Genomic DNA, 25,989 nt, shown 5'->3' on the forward strand with positions numbered 1-25,989 from the left:
AGTTTCATAACCTGACTATTCAATCTAAAATTAGTGATTATTTCTTTTTAAAATCTCAATGAAGTAGTGAAAATATTTTTACTGATGAATTTTTATTTTTAATGTTAGTGGGGATAGCTCAGTTTGGAGAGCGTCACTGAAGATCTGAAAGTCACGTGTTTGATCCACGTTCACCCCACCAAATTCAAGTTGACTAACTTGCATAACCTAAATATTCAATCTAAAATGTGTGATTATTTCTTTTTAAAATTACTTGACTATTTAATCTAAATTTAGTGATTATTTCTTTTTTCAAATTTCAGAATTTTCATTTTAAATGTGGGATAGCTGAGTTGGGAGACCGTAATATTGAAGATTTGAAGGTCACGTGTTCGTATTTGATCCATGTTCACCGCACCTGATTCAAGTTGACTAAGTTGCATAACCTGACTATTCCATCTAAAATTAGTGATTATTTCTTTTTAAAATCTCAATGAAGTAGTGAAAATATCATTACCGATGAATTTTTATTTTTAATGTTAGTGGGGATAGCTCAGTTTGGAGAGCGTCACTGAAGATCTGAAAGTCACGTGTTTGATCCACGTTCACCCCACCAAATTCAAGTTGACTAACTTGCATAACCTAAATATTCAATCTAAAATGTGTGATTATTTCTTTTTAAAATTACTTGACTATTTAATCTTATTTAGTGATTATTTCTTTTTTCAAGTTTCAGAATTTTCATTTTCAATGTTATAGGGGATAGCTGAGTTGGGAGACCGTAATATTGAAGATTTGAAGGTCAAGTGTTCTTCACCAGATCTGATTCAAGTAGTATAACTTACTATCTTATCTAAATTTAGAGATGATTTCTTTTTAAAAATTCAATGAATTAGCATAAATAATTTTACTGATGAATTTTCATTTTAATGTTAGCATGGATAGGTGAATTGAGAGTGGGAGTGGGTCTGTAGATCTAAAGATAGCGTGGATTCCTAATTATTTATTTCACTATAAATGCTCTATAAGAATTCTTTATTTGACTATAAATGCCCTATAACACATTTAGTAAAATGACTCATTTTATTGCATGGAACAATAAAATTGATGTTCCCGTAGAATTGTCAATACATTCTACTTTCAATGTTGAGTCCTTTTGATGTAGGTGACGATTTTTCTGATTCGAGGACGAATCCTGAAGAGGGAGATGATGATAAGAATCACGGTGTACATTCTACTTTCAATGTTGCTGAGTTGAGTCCTTTTGATGTAGGTGATGATTTTTCTGATTTGAGGACGAATCCTTTTGAAGAGGGGGATGATGATATGAATTACGGTGTTCCAACTGGACCTATTACACAACCTAAGGCCAAGAAGATTCAACAAGCATTCATACTTCATCTACAAAATTGGATAGGCTAGGTTCAACCATCATTTCATGTGTTACAAGCTGATTCGTTTGAGTCAAGACCATTTGGAGATTCAAAAGTAAATATTTGCACGGTTGAAGTCGTGGATGAAGTTGCAAGCATCATTTCATGAGTGGTTAGAAAACTTTATTTATGATTTTAATTTCATAAAGTTTGTAATGCTCAAATTGACTTCATCTTCTTTGGAGATTTAAAGGGATTGAGATTAAATCACGGCCACTAACTTTTTTTGTTGGGAGATTATAAATACCCACAAATTATTATGTAAAAGCATATTTGTGATCAATGAAATTGATCTCTCAAGTTGAGACGATCCCCCTTGTAGAAATCTTAGCATATCTTTGTCATTTCTAAGTTTCATGCAATTCTTGTGGTAGATTGCATTTGAGTCATTCAATCAAACCTTTATCAAGTTCGATTGTGAAGTGACTCAATTTAGAAAAAGGTTCCAAATCTTGTTTCTCAATCTTGGATCTCATCATTTAATTCTAGCTTTATCTCTTGGTTGATCCAAATTTTGTATAAGAAGGTGTTAATTTCTTTAATACAAGGGTTCTTGCTTCTACAAAAGCTTGGCTCGTTGGGCTGAAGATTACGGTTGGTCTATCATCCTTCAACGGGATCCTCTATCCCCATGACTTGCTCTAATGCGGTCGTTCTTCTAACGCCGATGACATGTCCAGTTGTCGAGATTGGTAATGTGAGTTTGTAACCCATCCATTGAGGTTCTTGGAATGATTCTATAGCTTATCATTTCCATGTTCGGAGTTGGATCATGGGTCTTGGGTGAAGGAATCCTTGATTTACTGCCCTTCGAGTTGAAGGAAGTGTCATAAGGCTAATTTTTTTTCTTCAGTTTTTTTCAATTTTATTGATTTTTTTTTAGTGATTTTATTTCAATTTTGTCAAACTCACTCACGTGCTCATCTCAATCATTTCAGCCTTGTTGGCGTTCAATAAGAGAGACCTTGGAAATAACCTGTAACTATTATACTGGATTATCACATTAACAATTTGAATCAAATAAAGTGACATTAACCATTTGAATCACCTCAACCCCACTTATTGAACTTGACCAAATGTCTATAACATAACAATAACAAAGGTACAAAGTAATACAAACAAAGGTACAAAGTTCATAAAAGTCTTTTTAATCTAAAATACCATTGAACTTAACCATTATAGTGCCTCTCAAACGTAGGTAAAGTTTAAATTCGGGTCTCCTTGTCAAACTAACTCGGGTGCTCATCTCAGCCATGATGGCGTTCAACAAGAGAGACCTCGAAAATAGCCGGATTATCGCATAAACCATTTGAATCACCTCAACCCCACTCGTTGAAATTGAAACAAAAATCTATAACATAACACTAACATAGGTACAATGTCCATAAAAGTCTTTTTAATCTGAGATACTATTGAACTTGACCATTAAAGTTCCCCTCGAAATGAGGTAAAGTTTAAATATAATTGGTGACCAAAGATGAAACTATAAAATAAAAAGAAATAAGAACATAATATTCAATTTCAGAGAATCAAACCAGAATCTCCTAGGTGAAAGCCAAATATCCAAACGGCTGGACAACAATGAATTTTTGGTGTAGTTGTCCTAAAGTCTTTTGTCTAATCGCGGAAGAGTTTTACTATGATGTTTTGGGTAATGTCTAACTCTTCGACACATCCTTTCATGTGTGTGAAAGAGTTCTCAGAGTTACCGCGACGTTTCGAGCTGTTTGATTGTGTGGCTCTTTCTTCAAAAGGGTCAACATCAAACGTCAGGTCTTTGATTGGCAACCCATCCAGAGGAGCGTCGATTGCATCGATTCCATCAACAGTCTTTCCATGAGTTTATGGTGCATGACCCATTTTTTATACCATTCACCTTCGAGCGCCACCATAGTTTTGCATCGTCCATGAGATGCATTGCGACCAACGTAACTCTTAGGTTCTATAAGCAAGTTCCAGTAACCTTCAAGTATTGTTCTACGTCAAAAATAAAGCTTTTTAATTCCTTAGCATCCCGATTTCCATTTAAGGGGTTGTGTTCTTGGATTTTAAGTTTGTTAAGCCCACATGAACTTGGCTTGAGGTGTTGTTCTCTACAGCCCAACTTGTCAAACTCACTCGGGTTCTCATCTCAACCATGATGTCGTTCAACAAGAGAGACCTCGAAAACGAATGGATTATCGCATTAACCATTTGAATCACCAGCTCATCTCAACCATGACGTCGTTCAACAAGAGAGACCTCAAAAACAACTGGATTATCGCATTAACCATTGGAATCACCTACTCATCTCAACCATGATGTCTTTCAACAAGAGAGACCTTGAAAACGACTGGATTATCGCATTAATCATTTGAAATTGAACAAAATATCTATAACATAACTCTAACAAAGGTACGAAGTTCATAAAAGTCTTTTTAATCTAAGATAGAAACTGTAAAATAAAATGAAATAAGAAAATAATATTCCATTGCCAAGAATCGAACCTGGGTCTCGTGGGTGAAAGCTAGATATCCTATCCACTGGACAACAATGGATTTTTGGTCTTGAAGTCCTGAAGTCTTTCGTCAGATCGCTGAAGAGTTTTAGCATGATCTTTTGCTTAATGTCTAACTCTTCTACACGTCCTTCTCTGTGCGTGTTAGAGCTCTCAGGGCTATCGCGACGTTTCGAGCTGTTCGATTGTGTGGCTCTTTCTTCAAAAGAGTCAATATCAAATGTTAGGTCTTTCATTGGCAACCCATCCAGGGGAGCGTCGATTGCATCGATTCCATCAACAATCTTCCCATGAGTTTACGGTGCATGACCCATTTTTTATACCATTCACCTTCGAGCACTACCATAGTTTTGCTTATGGTGTTAATATAACACATGCGGAAGCAATTTGGATCTTAGGCACTTTTAGAACATCAATTATAGTAAATAACTAGCATGTTCATAAGTATTAAAACTTAATGAGTTTAGATACTAACCTTTTGTAGTTCAAACTCCTTTTTCCTCACGAACCGGTTTCGAACCACCACTAGTGTCTTCTCCACTATCCTCCGGCCTTAGAACGGGATTGTGAAATTCGGTGAGTGACTAAACTTGGGAGGGATTTTTTATATGTGAAGAGAGTGTTTGTGAGAGGTTTTTCTCAAGGTTTTTCACCAAGAAAAAGAAGACCTTCCATGTACCATGATCACTCTATTTAAAGAGTCATGTTTGCATGTTCATGCAAATTTGAGATCACCAAATTTTGACACTCAAAATTCCACTCAAATGTTTGAGATTATGTGGCAAGCATGCATGTTTGAGTTAACCAAATGTTGACACTCAAAATTCCACTCAAACTTGTGGGGTTTATTTGGCAAGCATGCAAGTTTGGTTAAACCAAATTTTGACACCTCAAAATTCCACTAACATGGATTTTTCCATTAAATGAAGTCAACATTTTGACTTTCTTCATTTTAATTCAACAATTAATTTGAATAATGAATTTGAAATTAAAGTAACATTAAATGATTAATTAAACTATTTAATTAATATTTAATATTAATGCAAATGCCAATCCCAATCAATTCCGACACATAATTGATTAAGATATTTAAATCTTATTTAAATATCTAAGATTCTCTCCTTTTGTTTAATTCGTAAATAAAACAAAAATGTGGTTAAATATATCGTATATATGTAGCGCATATTCCCTAATTTGAATTCGAACACTTCGAACTCACTCGTCACACTATTCTATGGTTTAGTCCGATATGAGCTAGCAGAGGGACCTAATGGACCTATAGATCATGGGCTCCAACGATCCAAGATTAACCGGCTAAACTTATCAACCTTGTTAACCAACATTCGGTAACTACTAGGAAACTCCACTATAGCCTAGTAGTTGCACTCCCCTCACTATAGATATATTTCTGTCCATTTGATATAACCATGATTAGTAAGTCGATCCTTCACAGGGTGTTCGTAACTAGAGCTGGGTCAATTTACCGTTTTACCCCTAAAGTTACTTCTTGTTCCTTATGTCTCACTGATCCTCTAATGAACAATTGGTTTGTGGTCCAACCAGTAAACCGAATCCCTCTCAAGACAATGAGAGGGTGGGGCCCCTTGTTCAAGACCTGGAGTCAGTGCTTAAGGGAACTACCTTTCTTCTATCCCTAAAAGTGGGTAGGAGTGAATTCCATCTTGCACCCCACGTCCCCAGCCATTCACCCAGTCTTACCCCTGAAATGGGAGGCCTATTGAGTCTGCGAACTAGAGCCACTCTCACCTGTGCAAATCTAAGGATAATTTCGAATAAACAGGAGTTCATGGTTAGCTCAGGATTAAAACCGAGTTACCTAGGTTATCAAATGAAAAGAAAATCAGTCTCAACAGTAAACGACATTATAAAGTGAGAGTGGTTTTCTTCATGGTCCGATCTTATGCAATACTCATTGCATAGGACGCCCCCACTCACATGTCTCCACATGTACAATTTAGTGAACACATTGTTTATATCACATACAAAAGTGGGCCGCATCCATAGTGTCCCCAAGGTACTCAGCCTTATCCTTATACTATAGATCATTTTGACTATATACTTGAACTTGATCCACTCTTATGTCTCTACATATAGTTCAAGTAATCATACTATAGCCAGAGTGTTCTTAGTTTATTGGATTTAGATTAATGATCGTAAAGTTCACTTTATTCAATAACAATTTTTACTGAATAAACAACAATAATAACTTTATTGAAAATAGAATATGTTTTTGTTTACAAACTATGAGTTTTAGGACATAAAACCCAACAAACTCCCAATTGGACTAAAACTCTATTCAATTTTTCCTTATTTATGACATAATGAATAGTGTTATTTTTTTATTTTCACTATTATTGATGACGAGATGTTTAAGATTTTGTGACGTAAAAATCTTGAGGATATAGCTTAGATGGTAGAGCGTTTGCATCCCATGTGAGAAGTACTGGGATCGATACCGTGCATCAATAAAGAAAACGATCACTAAATATATTAGTTTTTTTAAAATTTTTCCTTATTTACGATATAATGAGCGGGGATAGTTTTTCACTTTCAATATCATTGATGATGGCAAGATTAAAGTTTTTTGATGTAAAATTGTGTGAATGTAGCATGCGAGAGATACGGGGATCGATACCTCGCATCTCCAAAAGAAACTATTCGTTATTACTATTTTATTTCTATTCAATATTTTCTTATTTATGACATAATGAGTAGCGATATTTTTTTCATTTTCACTATTATTCATGACGAGACGTTTAGGGTTTTGTGACGTAAAAATTGTGGAGATGTAGCTTAGATGGTAGAGCGCTCACTTTGCATGCGAGTTATACGGGGATTGATAACCCGCATCTCCAAAAGAAAGTATTTTTTGTTATTATATTTTTTCATTTTCACAATTATCGATGCCCCACATCACCAAACCAAACTATTTGTTATTAATATTTTGATATTTTTTTATTTTCACTATTATTGATGATGGGACATTTAGGGTTTTATGATGTAAAAATCATGGGGATGTAGCTCAGATACGGGGATCGATACCCCGCATCTCCAAAATTAAGACTATCTATTATTAAATATATTATTTATTTTCAATTTTTCCTTATTCATGACATGTTGGGTAGCAATATTTCTTCATTTTCACTATTATTGATGACGGGAAATTTAAGGTTTTGTGATGCAAAAATTGTGGGGATGTATCTCAGATGGTAGAGCGCTTGCTTAGTGACACAATCGCACTTTCGAAGGCAGCGGACTAGCGATTGTGCGGCACTCACTTTCCAGCCACAACTGACCGTGACATCCTCCCCCACCTAATTGGTTGACGTCCCTGTCAACCGACTACTTTCATACCTTGCGATATGGGTGGCGGCGGAGTTCAGATCTTCGGCGCGTTCCCAGCTTGTTTCCTCTGTAGGGAGATTCTTCCATTTGACAAGGAATTCACGAATCGTCCGTACAGGTCTTCCTATCTTCCTAACCCTGTCGGCTAGGATCTCTTCCACTTCTTTTGTTTCTTTTTGTTTCAAATCGATGTTCGGTCTTGTGGTTGCATTTCGATGGTCGTCATCTGGATCAGGGTGATAGGGCTTCAAGTTGCTCACATGAATGACGGGGTGGATTTTCATCCATGCGGGTAGTGCAACTCGGTAGGAGGTAGCCCCAATCTTTTTAAGGACTTCAACCGGGCCTTCGTATTTACGAACTAGCCTCTGGTCTTTTCGGCTACGAAATCTGATCTGTTCTGGTCTCAGCTTGATAAGGACTTGATCTCCTGCACGGAAATGAAGGGGGCGACGCTTCTTGTCCGCCCATTTCTTCATATGCTTGGAAGCCTTCTCTAAATATGCTCGGGCTATATCTGTCGTCTGCTTCCATTCTCTTGTAAAGTTGTGAGCTTGAGGGTTTTTTCCTGCATAAGGATGATCAATAATGTGGGGTAAGGCCGGTTGTCGTCCACTTACAATTTCGAAGGGACTCTTCCCTGTAGACGAGCTTGTTTGACAATTGAAGCAAAATTGGGCGACATCTAACAATTGTATCCAGTTCTTTTGGCGAGCGTCGACGAAGTGACGTAAGTATTCTTCGAGCAAGCAGTTGAACCGTTCTGTCTGTCCATCGGTTTGAGGGTGATAACTCGAGGAGATGTTTAAGGTTGTTCCCAAGAAAGCGAATAACTCAGTCCAGAATGTCCCAATGAATCTGCCATCCCTATCACTGATGATGCTCGACGGAATGCCCCATAACTTTACAACGTGTTTGAAAAACAGTTGGGCTGTGAGTTCCTCCGAGCATAATTTGGGAGTGGGGATGAACATCGCATATTTTGAGAACCGGTCCACAATAACCAAGATGGCGTCATATTCCCCGACTTTTGGGAGGTGTGTTATGAAGTCCAGAGATACACTTTCCCAGGGTCTTGTTGGCACAGGTAGAGGTTCCAGGAGTCCAGAGACTTTGGCTTTCTCGACCTTATCCTGTTGGCAGATGAGGCACGTCTTGGTGTATTGCATGATGTCGTCTCGCATGTTTGGCAAGAAGTACCCCTTCTTTATTAGGGCGTATGTTCTTTGCCACCCCGGGTGTCCGGCCCATAAGGTATCATGACATTCCTGGATGAGCTTCTTCCTCAGTTCCCCCGTTCTTGAGACGTACAATCTGTTTCCTTTGGTTATCAGGAGGTCCCCCTCAACCCAAAATTGCCGTGTCTTTCCAGCCTTAGCTAGTTCGACAACAGCTTTGGCCGATGGGTCTTTATGTAAATGTTCCTTGATGATGTCGCGCATCGATCCGTCGATCTTACTTGAATGAATATGGGCTAACATGCACAGGGCCGCATGTTCGCCCTTCCGACTTAGCGCGTCGGCTGCTTGATTCCTCTTTCCCGCTTTGTGTTCGAACTTGAAGTCGAATTCAGCCAACGACTCCTGCCACCGGGCTTGTTTTGCTGTTAATTTTGGTTGATCAAAGAAGTGGCAAGTGGCGCTGTTATCCGTCTTCACTACGAACTGCGATCCTAAGAGATACTGTCTCCAGACTCGAAGGCAATGGACTACAGCCAGCATTTCTTTCTCGGAGACAGTGTATCTTCGTTCGGCATCGTTGAGCTTTCGACTTTCGTAAGCGATGGGGTGGCCTTCTTGAATAAGAACCCCACCGAGAGCGAAGTCGGAAGCATCGGTTTCTACTTCAAATGGCTTTGTGACGTCAACCAACCCGAGGACAAGACCCCTCGTCATGGTTGTTTTCAGATTTTTAAAGGCCATTTGACAATCATTCGACCACGACCAAGGGTGGTCTTTCTTCAACAGCTCTGTCAATGGGGCGGCTCGTCGTGAAAACCCTTCGACGAACCGCCTATAGTAGTTGGCTAGTCCTAAGAAGGACCTCAACTCAGATACGGAAATTGGAACCTTCCATTCTTGGATAGCTTTTATCTTGTCGCTATCCATACTGATTTGTCCACATCTGACGACATGTCCAAGGAAGTTGATGCATGTTTGTGCGAATGCACATTTCTCCTTCTTCACATACAGCTGGTTCTGCCGGAGGTTGCCAAACACTAACTTCAAGTGCACTTTGTGTTCCTCGAGGGTTTTGCTGTAAACAACAATGTCGTCGAGGTATAATATGACGAACTGATCCAGGTATTCGTAGAAAACCTGGTTCATCAACGTGCAGAACGTAGCTGGGGCGTTTGTCAAGCCAAAGGGCATTACTAGGAATTCGAAGGCCCCATATCTTGTTACGCATGTCGTCTTGGGTTCGTCCCCTTCGGCAATACGTACTTGATAATATCCTGATCGTAAGTCTAACTTCGTGAAGTACTTGGCCCCGTGAAGTTGGTCGAACAAGTCGGATATTATCGGCAGAGGATATTTGTTGCGTACTGTCACCTTGTTTAAGGCTCTATAGTCTATGCACAGACGCAACGTCCCATCCTTCTTCTTCTGAAATAGTACCGGGCGAATGAATCCCGCCTTCAGCAACTCGTCTAGTTGTTTCCTCAATTCGGCTAGCTCGGGTGGAGCCATCCGGTATGCATTCTTCGCTGGCGGCTTAACCCCGGGGAGGAGTTCGATTTCGTGGTCAATGCCTCGACGAGGTGGTAGTGTTTGTGGTAGACTCCCTGGCATTATATCGGTATAGCTGTCTAATACTTCCTTGATTTCCTCTGGGACAGTCTCTTCGGTGGTTGCCTCTTCTATCAGTTGTATGGCCATGAATGTAGGTTCCTCTCGTGCGAGTCCCCTTTTCAGCTGTATGGCCGAGATCATCCAAAGATTACCTGGTTGCTTGATGTTTGCAGGTATTACTGTGGGGTTACGGTCGGTGATCACCAAGCATTTTGCCAATGGCATTGGGATGACCTTGTGTTCTAGGAGGAACTCCATCCCAAGTACCACATCGAAGTCGTCCATGCGAACGACGACAAGGTCTAGCTCTCCAGTCCAGTCCCCTATTTTGAAGGGGACTCCTTTGGAAACTCCCACAATAGGCAAGGCCTCGGAGTTGACAGCTTTCATTTTCCCCGGGTCTTTTCCTATGGTGAGTCCCAATCTTCTGGCTTCTTGATCAGCAATGAAGTTGTGGGTTGCTCCAGAGTCTATCAGAGTGCTCTTGCTCAGTCGAGAGTTTATTGTGGCATCTACGAACATAAGCCCTTTCTCTATTATCTCCTTCGGTTCGACTTTCCGTTGGAGGGCTGACAAGAATTTGAGTGCACCCATTCGAGGGTTGTCGTGATCTTCCTTCTTGTCTAGCAAAGTCTCGACCCTTGCCTCATTGCTCTCTTGAATGAACACTTGGAGTGCAGTGAGAGAGGCCCGATGAGGACAGTAGGATACCTTGTGGGGGCCTTTACACAGTATGCATTGCAAAGGCGTCGTCGGGTGGTTCGTTTGGTGGTAAGACCCTCGAGATGTTCCCGCTTGATTGTTCTGAGGAGGTCTATCCGTCCATCTATTCGATCTGTTGGGGCTTCCATTTCGATGGCGTGGTGGTCTGTATGGTTTGCCCCCATTGTTTGGGGCTGGTGTCGCTCTTCTTTGGGATCCTGCTTCGTTCCCACAGTCCACGAGTCTCTCGGCGCATGCCATTGCGGCAGCTAGGGTTTGGACCCTGTTCTCATGTATCTTTGTTTTGGCCCACGGCTGTAGACCATTTATAAAGAAGAACACCTTGTCCTTCTCTGCTGTGCCCCTGATATCCAGCATCAGGGTTGAGAACTGTCTGACGTAGTCCCGTATGTTTCCAGTGTGTTTCAGGGCTACTATTTTCTCCATTGCTATGTGTCCTGCGTTTTCGGGGAGGAATTGTTCCCTCAACTCTCTCTTGAGGTCCTCCCATGAGTCGATGGTGCACAATCCATCCTCGATGTTTTGCACCTTCGTACGCCACCACAGTTTGGCGTCGTCTACGAGATACATCGCAGCTACAGTCACCTTCTTGTCGTCGGTACAAGCCGTTGTGGCTTTGAAGTACTGTTCGACGTCAAAGATGAAGTTCTCCAACTCTTTGGCGTCCCGATTCCCTTTGAAGGCTCTAGGGTCTGGGAACCTTAGTTTGTTGGATCCTGCATTAGTTTGTCCAGCCGTGACACCTTCCACGGCTTTCATGGTAACTTCGATTCGAGTGCTCATGGCGGCCATCCTTTCTTGGAGGTCGTCGACTGTTGATCTGAATTCATCTGCCAATCCATTGAACAAACTCATCATTGTGTTTTGTAGTACGTCGAACTCTTCGCCACGTCCCTCTTTGTGTGCGACAGAGCTATCCGGACTATCAGACGGTTTTGGGCTGCTCGTAGGAGCAACTCTTTCTTCGAGCGAGGTCACTCGAAACAACAGTTCTGCGATTGGCAACCCGTCTAGGCGGTTGCCCATTGCGTCAACTTGGACGACTTTCTCACTCAGTTCGGTCACCCGTGTTTCCAGGAAACGGAGGGTGTCAGGGACTTCTTTGAGGAACAGCATTTCCTCCTCTATTAGCGTAAGCCGGTCGGCTTGTGCTTTGGGTGTCGACTTTGTTGTCGACATGATCTCGGTCTGTATGACGTTACGGAGCTAATAAAGCTCTGATACCACTTGACACAATCGCACTTTCGAAGGCAGCGGACTAGCGATTGTGCGGCACTCACTCTCCAGCGACAAGTGAGTTAAGCCAATTTGTTCTTGCGTCGCCTACGGCCAAGCGACGTACGGTCGAGCCTCTAGCCTCGGTTTTAAAAGAAGGTTTTAGAAAACGAGGAGAGAGAGAGATTTTAGAAAGAGACGTTATATAAGCAAGCAAGAGAAAGATAACAACGGCTTAGCATATATAACCTTGGGTAGGGAGAAGTTGATGACTAGTCATATCCCCCTATAGTACATTCTGGGCCATTTTAGTTCTGGCAGGCCTAGACATGATTTTCTTGAGGTGTCATACGCTCTAGAATTACAAAAGGAAAAACACTAGCATGAAAAGACATGACAAGGGTTTGGCTTGTCATGGGCATGCGGCCATGGGCAACATGCCCTGGACAAGCATGACCGTGACACTTAGCATGCGAGAGGTACGGGGATCGATACCCCGCATCTCCAAAAGAAATAAATTATTTTTTTAAGTATGAGTTAATTTAACATGTTATGTATAAGGTGGGTACGAGAGAAAAAGAAAAGATACTTATATAAGGATTATTATATCATTATGGCTAGAATCTCCAAAAGAGAGAAATTATATTTTGAAGTATGAGTTGAAAGCAATCTAGTAGAGCAATCTAGTAGTTATACTGCTTCTTTTGGAGAGGGAATTTGATGAATTCCTCAAAAGATCCATAATACTCACCGACTCGAAATTGAGGTTTGTTCATGTTTGAAAATGTGACAAACCAAAAGACAAGATGCTAATTAATATTGTTTGTGATTGTTGTTGTGAATTCTTGAATACATATTTTGGTTGACTTATGAATTTTTCCATCTTTTAAATATTATTTATTTAGTTCGGGCCTAATTTCATAATAGGCGATTGAATCACAATATTGCAATATTTTAAGTTACTTTTATGATTAAAGGTCGATGAATGAAATAATTAGGGCAAGTTCTTTTTATGCATCTTATTTTGATCTAGCACATAAATGCTTCCTAATTATTTTATTTATTTTTTTTATGAATTATGTTATGAAGATCATTTGAATTATAAATGCTTTAATTCAAACAATATTTAATAATTAATCATTTTAATATTTATACTCAAATATACTAACAAGTACTAGTAACACTAGTCTCAATGACTTAAAGAATACAACTATTATCTCGAACTATAAAGAATTTAATTCCAACCTATTCTAATGGACAAACACTTTATTAGACTCCATTGGAAGATTTCACTTCATCAATTTAAGTAGCGTTCAACTACAACTATAAATATCAAATTCTTAAGTATTCATGAACAAAATCGGCCTAACAATGTCTCTTGGAACTATTTACCAAAGGTGTTAGAATGAGCCATGTGGAAGGGTTGCCTTTAGATGGTTTAGTACCAATTAAGGATGTCAATATCCTAGTAGTGCGGAATGCAAGAACGTTCGAAGTTGAAAAGAATAACGAGAATAGTAGACATCGTTTCATCTACAATCGTGTGGTGAACGGTCTGGTTGGTATGACTAGAGAACGTCGTCCTCGCATAATTTATATTATTGTGATAGAAGTTATAAATAACGATGATATTCCTTGGTCTTTTATTACAAAGGTGCAGAACTTTCTTTTTGTGCATGTGATATATCCATCGCCACCTACTCATAAACTCTCATCTTTTAAAGAAGTTCTCGAGTTCCTTGTCCCCAAGTAGCAATACAATTACTAGAATGCTATCTCTACTTATAATAAGCCCTCTCTCTCTCGAAATATATGTGTGTGTGTTTGTGGATGTATTGCTCTCTTTTATTAATGAAATATGGCATAGTCATAATGATATTATGAGTATCTTTTCTATCCCTCCCTTCCTTATTGCTATATAAAGAATACGAAGATTATAAGTAAAAGTGTACAAGTAATTTGTTACTTTTGAACTTAACATGCTTATAATTCAATTTATCTATGTTATCAACAATAATTATCAAACAGTATATAATTTTGTCCAAGTAAGGTCGATTCTCAATCCCTTTATGATATCATAACACAAAATCGAGTGGAAGGGTTAACGATAAAATGATAACAAAAACCCATTCGTCGAACTAACTATAAAGGAAGGGTTGGTTGGAAACCATGTCTATACTTCTTTGCTTTAATCACAAGTAACTAAAGATATATAAGAACAACAGAATATGGCATGCCCAGTCAAAACATAAAAAATTTCTTGCCATGTTATAGTTAATGAATATGGTATGCACAAAGATCTGACGTCACACTTCATGATTGGAGACAAATTCAGTGAGCTATGGTCGTCCATACCGTCCTTTGGTCCAATTATGTCAAGCAAATGTTGCAGCAAGCAAAGAGTTTTTAATAAGTTCGCAATTGCAAAGAGCTTGGTTTAAGGCACAAATGTCTCTGATGTGAAAGGTGCACCAATTCAACGAGATTTAAGTAACCATGAATAAGACACATGATACAGCTTGTAAACGAAACGATGTCCATGACTCTTGTTATTTTCTTCCCCTACAAACCTTCTAGCCTCTTGCACTCTTTTGTCATTGACATCCTTAATTGAAATTTGAATTGAAGGAAACACTTCTCCACAACTCATTATGGAACACCTTTGATAGATAGTTTCAACAGATTTACTTTGCCGAGCAATACTTTAAAATTCGATATTTATAGTTGAACGCTACTTAAATTGATGAAGTGAAATCTTACAACAGAGGTTAATAAATCGTTTGTCTATTAGAAGAGAGCTTGGAATTAAATTCTTTATAGTTGGGATAAGGGATGTTTTAGTCCAACAAAGTATACTTTTTAGTTTTAAAATAAATTAATTTTTTAGTTTAAAATAAATTAATTTTTTAGTTTAAAATAAATTAATTTTTTAGTTTTAATTTTAGTCCCAATAAATTAATTTTGATGTGGTGTTATGTATTTTAATAAAATTAATATTAACTTAATAAACAAAAATTTGTATTTTTTTTAAAATTATAATCTAAATTAATAAAAATACCATTGAACTTTGCACTTTTATCTAAAAAGAATACTCATAATTTTTTTTTTAAATACGGTTGAATTTTCCAAAAAAAAAAAAAAAAAAAAAAAAACTTCGAAAACTACTCTTTAACTTTCAAAAGCATTTAAAAAAAAGATAGATGGGGAGAAAATTTTGTTCATGGGGAGAAAATCGAAGGTTATTTGAGGGTATGGTTTTAAGATCCTGAAAACATAACAAGAAGTAATATCTTAGCTTATGGTCGCGATTAAGAACCTACTAGTAGGCTACTTACTAAGTTTTACTCACTCCATGTTTATCATTTTTTTTCAAGTAACTAAGAGTTGGTCATGGATGAGAGCGGACTTTGGAGTGTGGGCCATGGACTAACCTCTGTTTTTAATCTAGTATTTTTTTGTTCTTCTTTTGAGTATGCTTCTTATTTTGTGTTTGTAACGAGTATGTATATGTAACATCCCAAAAATGAAGGAAATTATCTCCCATACGAATAAGCCATCCATGAAAGACCCAAAGGATAGAAAGGAAAAAAATTAAAGGATTAAGCAAGAACAAAGGACTTAGTCAAGTCACTCGTGTACCGAGTATGTATATGTAACATCCCAAAAATGAAGTAAATTATCTCCCATACGAATAAGCCACCCAGGAAAAACCCAAAGTTTAGAAAGGAAAAAAATTAAAGGATTAAGCAAGAACAAAGGACTTAGTCAAGTCACTCGTGTACCTTAACAAGTAATTTCAAGGAGTTAAAAGGCATTTTGAAAAGGATTGGAAAGGAAAAAGTAAATCAAAAGAGCAAAAAAACTCATTTTATTAATTATCAAGAATCTTTCCCAATTTATAATTCCTTATCTAAAAGGAATCTCAAGATTCAGAAAAAGGGAAAAATGATAAAAGAGTGATGAGAAATTTGTAGAAAAATTATGGATTTTTGGAGAAAAATAATAATAAAATATTCAGAAGGTGGCAAATTACCAAAATACCCCTGGAAGACTGGATAATTACAGAAATGTCACTCTAATTCAAATCAGAGCATCTACCGTGACCATGCGGGAAAAATATTTCGAACTCAAATCTCAACCGTCGGATCTCCTCCAAAATTTGATATGATCTAGAACGAACACGCACGGATCATCACATCCAACGACTAGTATTCAAAGCTAAGGTCGGTAAGGCTATGATCGGAGTTGATATCTCCAAAAAATTATCCAGAAAGTTTGAACTCTAAATAACGAAGATTTTGGAGCTCTCAATGTCGGTTTAAGCTCCTCCTATATGGTCGGAAGTAGGAGCAACACTACGGAATAAGAATCGAGAAAGGTCAATCCCCCAATTGAAGGCAATAAGCGTTTAGATTGTGGATCTCCTACTCTCAGATTTCTTCCAAATTCGAGAGCAATCCTCCACCATTTCTCTTCAAACTATCAAGTTTATGCAAAACTGTGCCTCACACTATTGAGGACATATTCTATTTATATTGGCAAAAGATTAACTAATAGATCCGATTTCATAGGAAACTAACGAAGTAAGCCTATTCTTATGGCATGACTAACTTCAAGCTATTCTAATGGATTGACCAATTCTAACAGTCCCCTTCAATCCCAACAAGTCTTGTACATGTTGAGATTGTTACAATGTGTAGTAAAAGGAGTTTTAGACAGTGGTTTTGTCAGGATATCAGCTACTTGATCACTTGATGAAATGAACCGAACTTCCATTGCTTTACGTGCTACTTGTTCTCGAACAAAATGAAAATCAACTTCAATATGTTTCGTTCTAGCATGAAATACTGGATTTGAAGTTAAATATGTAGCTCCGAGGTTGTCACACCAGAGGCGAGGAGCCTTTGATTGATACACGCCCAGTTCCTTCAGTAATGACTTGATCCAAATCATTTCTGCAGTAAGATTCGCAATGGCCTTGTATTCTGCTTCGGTGCTTGATCTTGACACTGTAGCCTGTTTTCTGGAACTCCATGAGATTAGATTTGCTCCAAGAAATACAGCAAAGCCGCTAGTTGAACGTCGATCATCGGGACAACCAGCCCAATCAGCATCAGAAAACCCCGACAACATCATGGTTGATTTCTGAATTTTCACTCCTAATGCTAGTGTGCCTTTAACATAACGAAGAATTCTCTTCACAGCACCCCAATGAGCATCAGTAGGTGTATGAAGATATTGACACACTTTATTGACAGCAAATGCCAAATCAGGCCTAGTCATTGTCAAATATTGTAGTGCTCCCACTGTACTTCTGTATTTGAATTGTTCTTCAGCTGATAAGGGTATTCCTTGTTCTCTGAATAATTTTTCAGCAGAACCCATTGGTGTAGACATAGGTTTGCATTTTTCCATGTTTACTCTTTTCAACAAATCTAAGGCATATCGTCTCTGTGACAGTATGATACCATCTCGTGTTTTCTTGACTTCAATACCCAGAAAATACTCAAGATCACCCAAATCTTTTACTGCAAAATCTATTTTCAATTTCTGAATCAACCTTTCGGTTGCTTGATCAGAGGAGCTCACAATAATTATATCATCAACATAGATGAGCATATAGATAGTTATCTCTCTGTTTTTGAGAATAAAAAGAGATGAATCAGCTACTGAAGCCTTGAAGCCTAACTCAATAAGTTTTCCAGTCAACCTTGAATGCCAAGCTTTTGGGGCTTGTTTCAGGCCATAAAGGGCTTTCTTGAGCTTGCATATGTAATTCTTTGGTTTGGCTGAGTCTTGAAATCCTGGTGGTTGTCGCATGTACACTTCCTCTTTCAGAATTCCATGCAAAAATGCATTTTGGATATCAACTTGTCTCATATTCCAGCCCTTGGTTACTGCTAGCGAAAGAATGACCCTGATTGTTGACGGTTTGATCACAGGGCTAAAAGTATCAGTGTAATCAACACCAAATCTTTGCTTGAATCCTTTGGCAACTAATCTTGCTTTTAATCTTTCAACTGACCCATCTGCTTTTCTTTTCACTTTATACACCCATTTACTATCAATGAGATTTATTCCAGGTTTGGGTGGAACTAGATCCCAAGTGGCATTTCGTTTTAGCGCTGAGAGCTCATCATTCATTGCTCCTCTCCATCTTGGATGTTGCATGGCTTCCTGCAGGTTTCGAGGTTCAGTAGCAGTCTCTATGATCGGAGTTGTGATAGTTACAGCGCTTGCGAATTTTCTTGAGGTTTCTGAATATCTGATAGTTCCATCAGTGAATTGTTTAGCTTGTACAATGTTATTTCTCAACCTTGTTCGCATTGGATGTTGACTAGCTGCTTCAGTTGGTTGATCAGACACATGTTCATGAGTTTGGTTTTGAGCATTGATCGAACTGCTCTCAGCTTCATATTCTGCAATTTCCTCTGAACTTCTTGTATTATCTGCAGAAGATAAGCTGACACCAGACAAGTTGTCACTAGCAATATTATCAGTTTGACCATCATTCATATGGGAATTACTAACAACTGGTTCAATATCTGTAAGAGCATTTTCAGTGTAAAAACTAGCAAGTTTGGCTAAGGCTGGAAGTAGAACAGGATGATGTGGATTTGTGGTTTTGTTTGGTGGCTTAGATTCTTCAAAAGGAAAAACATTTTCATCGAAAACCACGTCTCTAGAGATGTAAATACGTCCTGTACTTCTATTTAAGCATTTATATCCCTTATGAGAAGAACTATAACCCAAGAATATACATCTAGTAGTTCTGAAACTCAGTTTCTTGTTGTTGTAAGGCCTTAAATTAGGCCAGCAAGCACAGCCAAACACCCTAAGCATGGAGTAGTCTGGACTTTTACCAAACAATTTATGAAGTGGTGTGTCTTGTTGTATGGTTCGGCTGGGCATTCTATTTATAAGAAAGCAAGCTGTGTTGAAAGCTTCATCCCAGTAGGATAGAGGCATGTTGGCTTGAGCGAGTAAAGCAAGGCCAGTTTCTACAATGTGTCTGTGTTTTCTTTCGACTAACCCATTCTGCTGGTGTGTGTGAGGACAGGAGATATGATGTTCAATGCCTGTGGATTTGAAATAATTGTGTAACCGATGGTATTCACCCCCCCAATCTGATTGGACGGAGCGAATTTTGGTATTTAGCATAGTTTCAACATGTTTTTGAAATTGAAGGAACACAGACTCAACATCAGATTTGCATCTCAGAAAGTAAATCCAAACATAACGACTAAAATCATCAACAAAGGAAACATAATATTTGGAATTATTTACTGACGCAATGGATGGACCCCATACATCAGTGTGAATTAATTGAAGGGGTGCTGTAGATACATGCTGAGAAGAACCAAATGGCAATTGATGTGCTTTCCCTAATTGACAAGCATTACAAATTGAGGAAGAGGGAATATTAGTATCTATAGCTAAATTATTATCTTGTAGAATTCTAATGGTAATTGGAGATGCAGGGTGCCCTAGCCTTCTGTGCCATTGTTCTTTCGAAAGTTTGGCTGTCAGCAAGGCTTGACTGAAATTATGCGGTAGAACGTATAGGCCATTCTTACATCTACCGTGGAGCAGGAGTTTCTTCGTGACTCGGTCCTTAACCAAAAAATAGTTTGGGTGAAATTCTACAACAGCATTATTATCAGATGCTAGTCTTTGTACTGAAATTAGGTGCTTATTGATTTTAGGAACATATAGGATATGTTTCAGAACAAGAGATGAACCAGAAATTAATGAATTCCCAATATGAGAGATAGACAAACCTGCGCCATTTGCAACCTGAATTTGGTCGGTGCCAGTGTAGCGTTCTCTGGTGGTAAGCCTCTCTAGGTCATTGGTGATATGATCTGTGGCTCCAGTGTCAACATACCAGTTTGTGTCACTAGTGTATCCACTTGTTGCCAAAGCTGCTTGTTTGAGATTATTTTCGGCTTGATATGCCTGATCAAATCTGTGCCAGCATTGCAAAGCATCGTGATTGGGCTTACCACAAATCTGACAGACAATGCCTGAGCTGCTTTGTGTCTTTGATGGTTGACGTCCAGGATTGTTCACAGTACGCCTTGATTGTCCATGACCACTATTTAACTGACGACTACGACCGCGACTACCTCGACCTCCATTGGCACCTCCACGAATGGATATCCTATTGACATTGTTAGCAGATGAAAGTTGCTCAAATGTACCCTTACGCAAGTGCCGCATCTCATAGCTCAGCATGTGAGCATACACGTCGCTGACAGTGTATACATCTGTTCTGGTTGTAATGCTTGTGACTAGAGGATCATAATCTGGACCAAGTCCTTGCAGCATGTAGGCGATGAGTTCTTCATCCTCTATTCGCTTGCCAATGGCAGCAAGTGTATCACCAAGATGTTTTACTTTACGAAAGTAGTCAGCAATTGTCATGTCCTTTTTCTGGATAGTAGAGAGTTCCATACGGATCTGCATTGCTCTTGCTCGAGATGTGGAAGCAAATTGTCGCTCCAGCGTAATCCAGGCTTCTCGTGCAGTGGTGATTCCAACCATCGTGCTGAGAACCTCCTCAGTGACTGATGAGTTGATGAGGCTGAGTACCAGCTGGTCCTGGGGGTACCAGACTGTGAACTCAGGGTTGATGATAATTTTGCGATTCCCTGTTTCTTCACTTGGTTCAACGGCGATCGTCTGGCTTGGTGCAGGCATGGATCCATCCACAAAACCAACAAGGTTTTGGCTACGCAAGTAGGGAAGGATTTGGGTAGACCACAGTAGATAATTTTCTTGTGTAAGCTTAACACTAATCACCTGACTGATCGACGGAGAAGACATTGTGTTGATTGGGATTGACATGTCTAACAGCAGAGGCTATGGATCTCGTGGATCTTATTTCTGCTCTGATACCATATCAAGTTTATGCAAAACTGTGCCTCACACTATTGAGGACATATTCTATTTATATTGGCAAAAGATTAACTAATAGATCCGATTTCATAGGAAACTAACGAAGTAAGCCTATTCTTATGGCATGACTAACTTCAAGCTATTCTAATGGATTGACCAATTCTAACACAAACTTCTAAATAACGAAGAATCTGGAGCTCTCAATGTTTGTTTAAGCTCCTCCTATAAAGTCTGAAGTAGGAGCAACAATACGGAATAAGAATCGAGAAAGGTCGATCCCCAAATCGAAGGCAATAAGCATTTAGATTATGGGTCTCCTACTCTCAGATTTCTTCCAAATTCGAGAGCAATCCTCCCCCATTTCTCTTCAAACTTATTCCTAAAGTTTCTAACAAGATTACCCACAAGTTCTATGAAGGAATAGAGTGCTGAAAGTGCCAAGAAACCATTCTCCCAATTCAATCCGCCATTGAAGAACTTCAAGAAAAACTTGAAAATCCAATCCGAGGATACTTGATGACTCATCGAGCAGGAATGATTCCATAGAAGACCACGTAGAAAAATAACCTCGAGAGCGTGCCAAATTGAAAGAAATAGGTTTCAAAATTAAATTGGGGATAAGAGTAAAAATTCCTATCTACGATCCCTTTACCTTCAAATTAAAAATTCCTCTAGCTTCAGAGGAAGAAGTTGAGTAAACTTGATGAAGGAATCGAGAGCTGAGACATCGTAGAACAAGCTACCCATGAGATTGAAAATTTGGCGTTTCGAGTGAGTTGCATACCGAGAACGATTTTTGGAAATTAAGGTCCAAAACTCAAAGACGTTCCTCCAAACCAATTCCTTTAGTCTGAAGATAGGATATAGAAGGGGTTCAATGAAGAAATAGGGCCTTGAAACCCCTAGAATCGGCTACCCAATAAGAAATTCTTTGTTTTATCTCCAGCGATAAATTAGATTTTGGATGAACTTTGGTAACGAATATCTTAGGCTACGATCCACGAGAAGTTATCAAATAAATCCCTAGCCCTTTCTTGTAACATCCATCTTTAAGTTTCACGAAGAAATCAAGGAGAGAAACGCTGTAAATGTGGCTGTATAGACCGAGTTTCAGATGGCGGCGATGCGAAAAATGCGCATCTTCTTCTTGTTCAAAGGAAGAAAACGATGATACGGCCAGTTCAACTAAACTGTCCAAGTCAACTCAAAATTTGACCTTTTCAAAGGAAGAAAAGGATGATACCAGTTCACTAAACTGTCCATGATACGGCCAGTTCACTGAACTGTCCAAGATACGGCCAGTTCACTGAACTGTCCAAGATACGGCCAGTTCACTGAACTGTCCAAGTCAACTCAAAATTTGACCTTTTCAAAGAAAGAAAAGGCCGGTTCAACTAAACTGTCCAAGTCAACTCAAAATTTGACCTTTTCAAAGGAAGAAAAGGATGATACCAGTTCACTAAACTGTCCATGATACGGCCGTTCACTGAACTGTCCAAGATACGGCCAGTTCACTGAACTGTCCAAGTCAACTCAAAATTTTAGTTAGCGAACCCAAGATATGAGAGAAAATGCTCATCACGATCCAAGCTTGACACAAGACGTTATGCATAAATACACCTCCTTATGCCTCAAGAAAATTTGTGTTGTCGTTCCTTATTCTGTGTTTTCGCATCAAAGTCATTTCTTCTTAAAGGTCCTATCGAGAGTTGAACCCAGGTCTTTGGATTCAAAGTCCAAAGTGCTAACCACTACACCATAGAACCCTTTGTTAAAATTGATTTTGGAATGGTTTTCCTATTTTATGCAGATTCCACAAGAAGAGAGATCCTATCACAAGTCAAACTCAAGTTATTGGATTCAAAGTTCTAGACCTGTTTTATCTAACTCGTTGTAATCTTGAGCACCTTTAAAGTGGTTGCAGAAGTAACCCTCCAGTGTTTATTGAAGCTCTTGGAGAACATGTAATTTTATATACTTCTTATAGTTAATTTATATATTGTTGTATATTACAAACAAATTGAAATAATACATTACATCCCAGTCTTTCTTTCTTCCGTGCAAAACTTAACATGAAAACTATATTATTTCAATATTCACTCGAGAAACAAGGGGTGAAAACTATATTATTTCAAACCCTCCATTATTGCTTCTACTTTGCGAGAAAATGCTTCCACTAAATCATGTTACTAACTAGTTGGTTTGGTTCGGTTCAATTCTTGGGTCCACTAGATTGAATCGACCTAGCTCAATTAAACTCTTGATAATATAAAAATCATAAGTTTCTTAAATTACGTTAACTTAAAAGTCTAACCCCTAACTTTTTTTTAGAATGTTTAGCTTTGTGTCTAGTTGATCTCTAAATGCTTAGAAGTATCTAATAAGACTTCTATTTAAGGAACTTTTCTCTATAAAAGATGTAAGACTTCAGGTTTATTATTAAGGAATTTCAAATGAGTGATTTGATATACCACATAGGACAAAATATTTATTTGTTTCAAATTTCTTATGTTGACCATTCTTTTTTGTTAAGTATTTTGAATATTATCATTGTGAATTACTAATGGCATTAGATTGAATCTCATTAGTAACAATATCCCAAAACTCAGGTAAAGATGACATCGAAATTAATACTTTAATTTCATCTTCAAAATTTATTTCCACCTAATTCAGTTGACTGATAATCAGTCACCGTGCATATATATTTACAACCTTAAAAGGTAAAATTATAAGGAGTACAAGAGAAAAGTGCTTAAAATAGTTTCAAAATATAGAAAAAAAAAATAGTAAGAATTGGTCAAAGTCAACATCCATTGATCACTTATGGCCTGATGAGGGTAACATTTTTTTATTTCTCAATTCTTATTCTGTATTGTTGCTCCTACTTCAGACTTTATAGGAGGAGCTTAAACCGACATTGAGAGCTCCAGAATCTTCGTTATTTAGACTGAAGATTTTAAGGTCACACTTGTTTTATCCACGTTCACGTTCACCGCACCTGTTTCAATTTGCATAACCTGACTATTCAATAAAAAATTAGTCATTATTTCTTTTTAAAATCTCAATGAATCAGCGAAAATATCTTTACCGATAAATTTTCATTTCTAATGATTGTGGGGGTAGCTCAGTTGGGAGAGCGTCAGACTGAAGATCTGAAGGTCACGTGTTCGATCCACGTTCACCGCACTTGGTATAATGAATTAGTGGAACTACAGTAACGTTTTTTATCCAACTGGTATGGTATAGGCGATTATAACACCTTATAGTTTAGTTGATTATTATTTCTTTTTAAAATATAATGTTTTAACGTTAGCAGGGATAGCTCAGTTGGGAGAGTGTCAAACTACAAATTTGAAGGTGACGTGTTTGTTTAATCTCCACGTTCACTGCACCTGTTTCCATTTGCATAAGCTGACTATTCAATAAAAATTCACCTTATAGTTTAGTTGATTATTATTTCTTTTTAAAATATAATGTACTTATGAATTTTTATTTTTAACGTTAGCAGGGATAGCTCAGTTGGGAGAGTGTCAAACGACAAATTTGAAGGTGACGTGTTTGTTTAATCTCCACGTTCACTGCACCTGTTTCCATTTGCATAAGCTGACTATTCAATAAAAATTTAGTTATTATTTATTTTTAAAATTTCAATAAATAATGAATTAGCAGAAATACCTTTACTTATGATTTTTTTTTTTCAAATATTAGCGAAGATAACTCGGTTTCACCGCACCTGATTCAGGTCACATAACTTGACTCCTAACTATTCAATTTAAAATTAGTGATTATTTCTTTTTAAAATATCAATGAATTAGCTAAATACCTTACTAATGAGTTTTCATTTTTAATGTTAGTGGGGATAGCTTAGTTGGGAGAGCGTCACTGTAGATCTCAAGGTTACGTGTTCGAGTTGAAGGAAGTGTCATAAGGCTAACTTTTTTTCAATTTTATTTGATTTTATTTCAATTTTGTCAAACTCACTCAGGTACTCACCTCAATCATTTGAGCCTGGTTGGCCTAGGTACTCATCTCAATCATTTGAGCCTTGTTGGCCTTCAATAACAATCATTTCAGCCTTGTTGGCGTTCAATAAGAGAGACCTTGGAAATAACCTGTAACTATTCAACTGGATTATCACATTAACAATTTGAATCAAATAAAGTGACATTAACCATTTGAATCACCTCAACCCCACTTGTTGAACTTGACCAAATGTCTATAACATAACACTAACAAAGGTACAAAGTAACACAAACAAAGGTACAAAGTAACACTAACAAAGGTACAAAGTTCATAAAAGTCTTTTTAATCTAAAATACCATTGAACTTGATCATTATAGTGCCTCTCAAACGTAGGTAAAGTTTAAATTCGGGTCTCCTTGTCAAACTCACTCGGGTGCTCATCTAAACCATGATGGCGTTCAACAAGAGAGACCTCGAAAATAGCCGGATTATCGTATTAACCATTTGAATCACCTCAACCCCACTCGTTGAAATTGAAACAAATATCTATAACATAACACTAACATAGGTACGATGTCCATAAAAGTCTTTTTAATCTGAGATACTATTGAACTTGACCATTAAAGTTCCCCTCAAAATGAGGTAAAGTTTAAATATAATTGGTGACAAAAGATGAAACTATAAAATAAAAAGAAATAAGAAAATAATATTCAATTTCAGAGAATCAAACCAGAATCTCCTAGGTGAAAGCCAAATATCCAAACCGTTGGACAACAATGAATTTTTGGTGTAGTTGTCCTAAAGTCTTTTGTCTAATCGCTGAAGAGTTTTACTATGATGTTTTAGGTAATGTCTAACTCTTCGACACGTCGTTTCATGTGTGTGATAGAGTTCTCAGAGTTACCGCGACGTTTCGAGCTATTTGATCGTGTGGCTGTTTCTTCAAATGGGTCAACATCAAACGTCAGGTCTTTGATTGGCAACCCATCCAGAGGAGCGTCGATTGCATCGATTCCATCAACAGTCTCCCATGAGTTTATGGTGCATGACCCATTTTTTATACCATTCACCTTCGAGCGCCAACATAGTTTTGCATCGTCCATGAGATGCATTGCGACCA

At 38.1% G+C, this 25,989-nt stretch overlaps 1 protein-coding gene and 3 non-coding genes across 4 annotated transcripts in view; 1 reads left to right on the forward strand and 3 right to left on the reverse strand.

The window, feature by feature from the left end:
- LOC111805576 (uncharacterized) overlaps positions 1-11,969 on the reverse strand; it is a 76,260-nt gene extending 64,291 nt beyond the window's left edge. The window contains exon 1 of the mRNA XM_087127865.1: positions 7,536-11,969. Within this exon, the coding sequence (XP_086983991.1) occupies positions 7,536-11,969 (4,434 nt within the window). The remainder of the gene's footprint in view (positions 1-7,535) is intronic.
- Positions 11,970-20,230: 8,261 nt separating this feature from the next.
- On the reverse strand, positions 20,231-20,366 carry LOC111809479 (small nucleolar RNA Z247). The gene has a single exon (XR_002817248.1). It is a non-coding gene; the product is annotated as a small nucleolar RNA Z247 (small nucleolar RNA).
- A 2,234-nt stretch (positions 20,367-22,600) lies between these two features.
- TRNAQ-UUG (transfer RNA glutamine (anticodon UUG)) lies at positions 22,601-22,672 on the reverse strand. Its single transcript has one exon. It is a non-coding gene; the product is annotated as a tRNA-Gln (tRNA).
- Positions 22,673-24,019: 1,347 nt separating this feature from the next.
- TRNAF-GAA (transfer RNA phenylalanine (anticodon GAA)) lies at positions 24,020-24,092 on the forward strand. The gene has a single exon. It is a non-coding gene; the product is annotated as a tRNA-Phe (tRNA).
- Positions 24,093-25,989: the final 1,897 nt, after the last annotated feature.

Source organism: Cucurbita pepo, chromosome 10, assembly GCF_057944985.1.
Source record: "Cucurbita pepo subsp. pepo isolate OVF chromosome 10, ASM5794498v1, whole genome shotgun sequence".
Taxonomy (NCBI): Eukaryota; Viridiplantae; Streptophyta; class Magnoliopsida; order Cucurbitales; family Cucurbitaceae; genus Cucurbita; species Cucurbita pepo.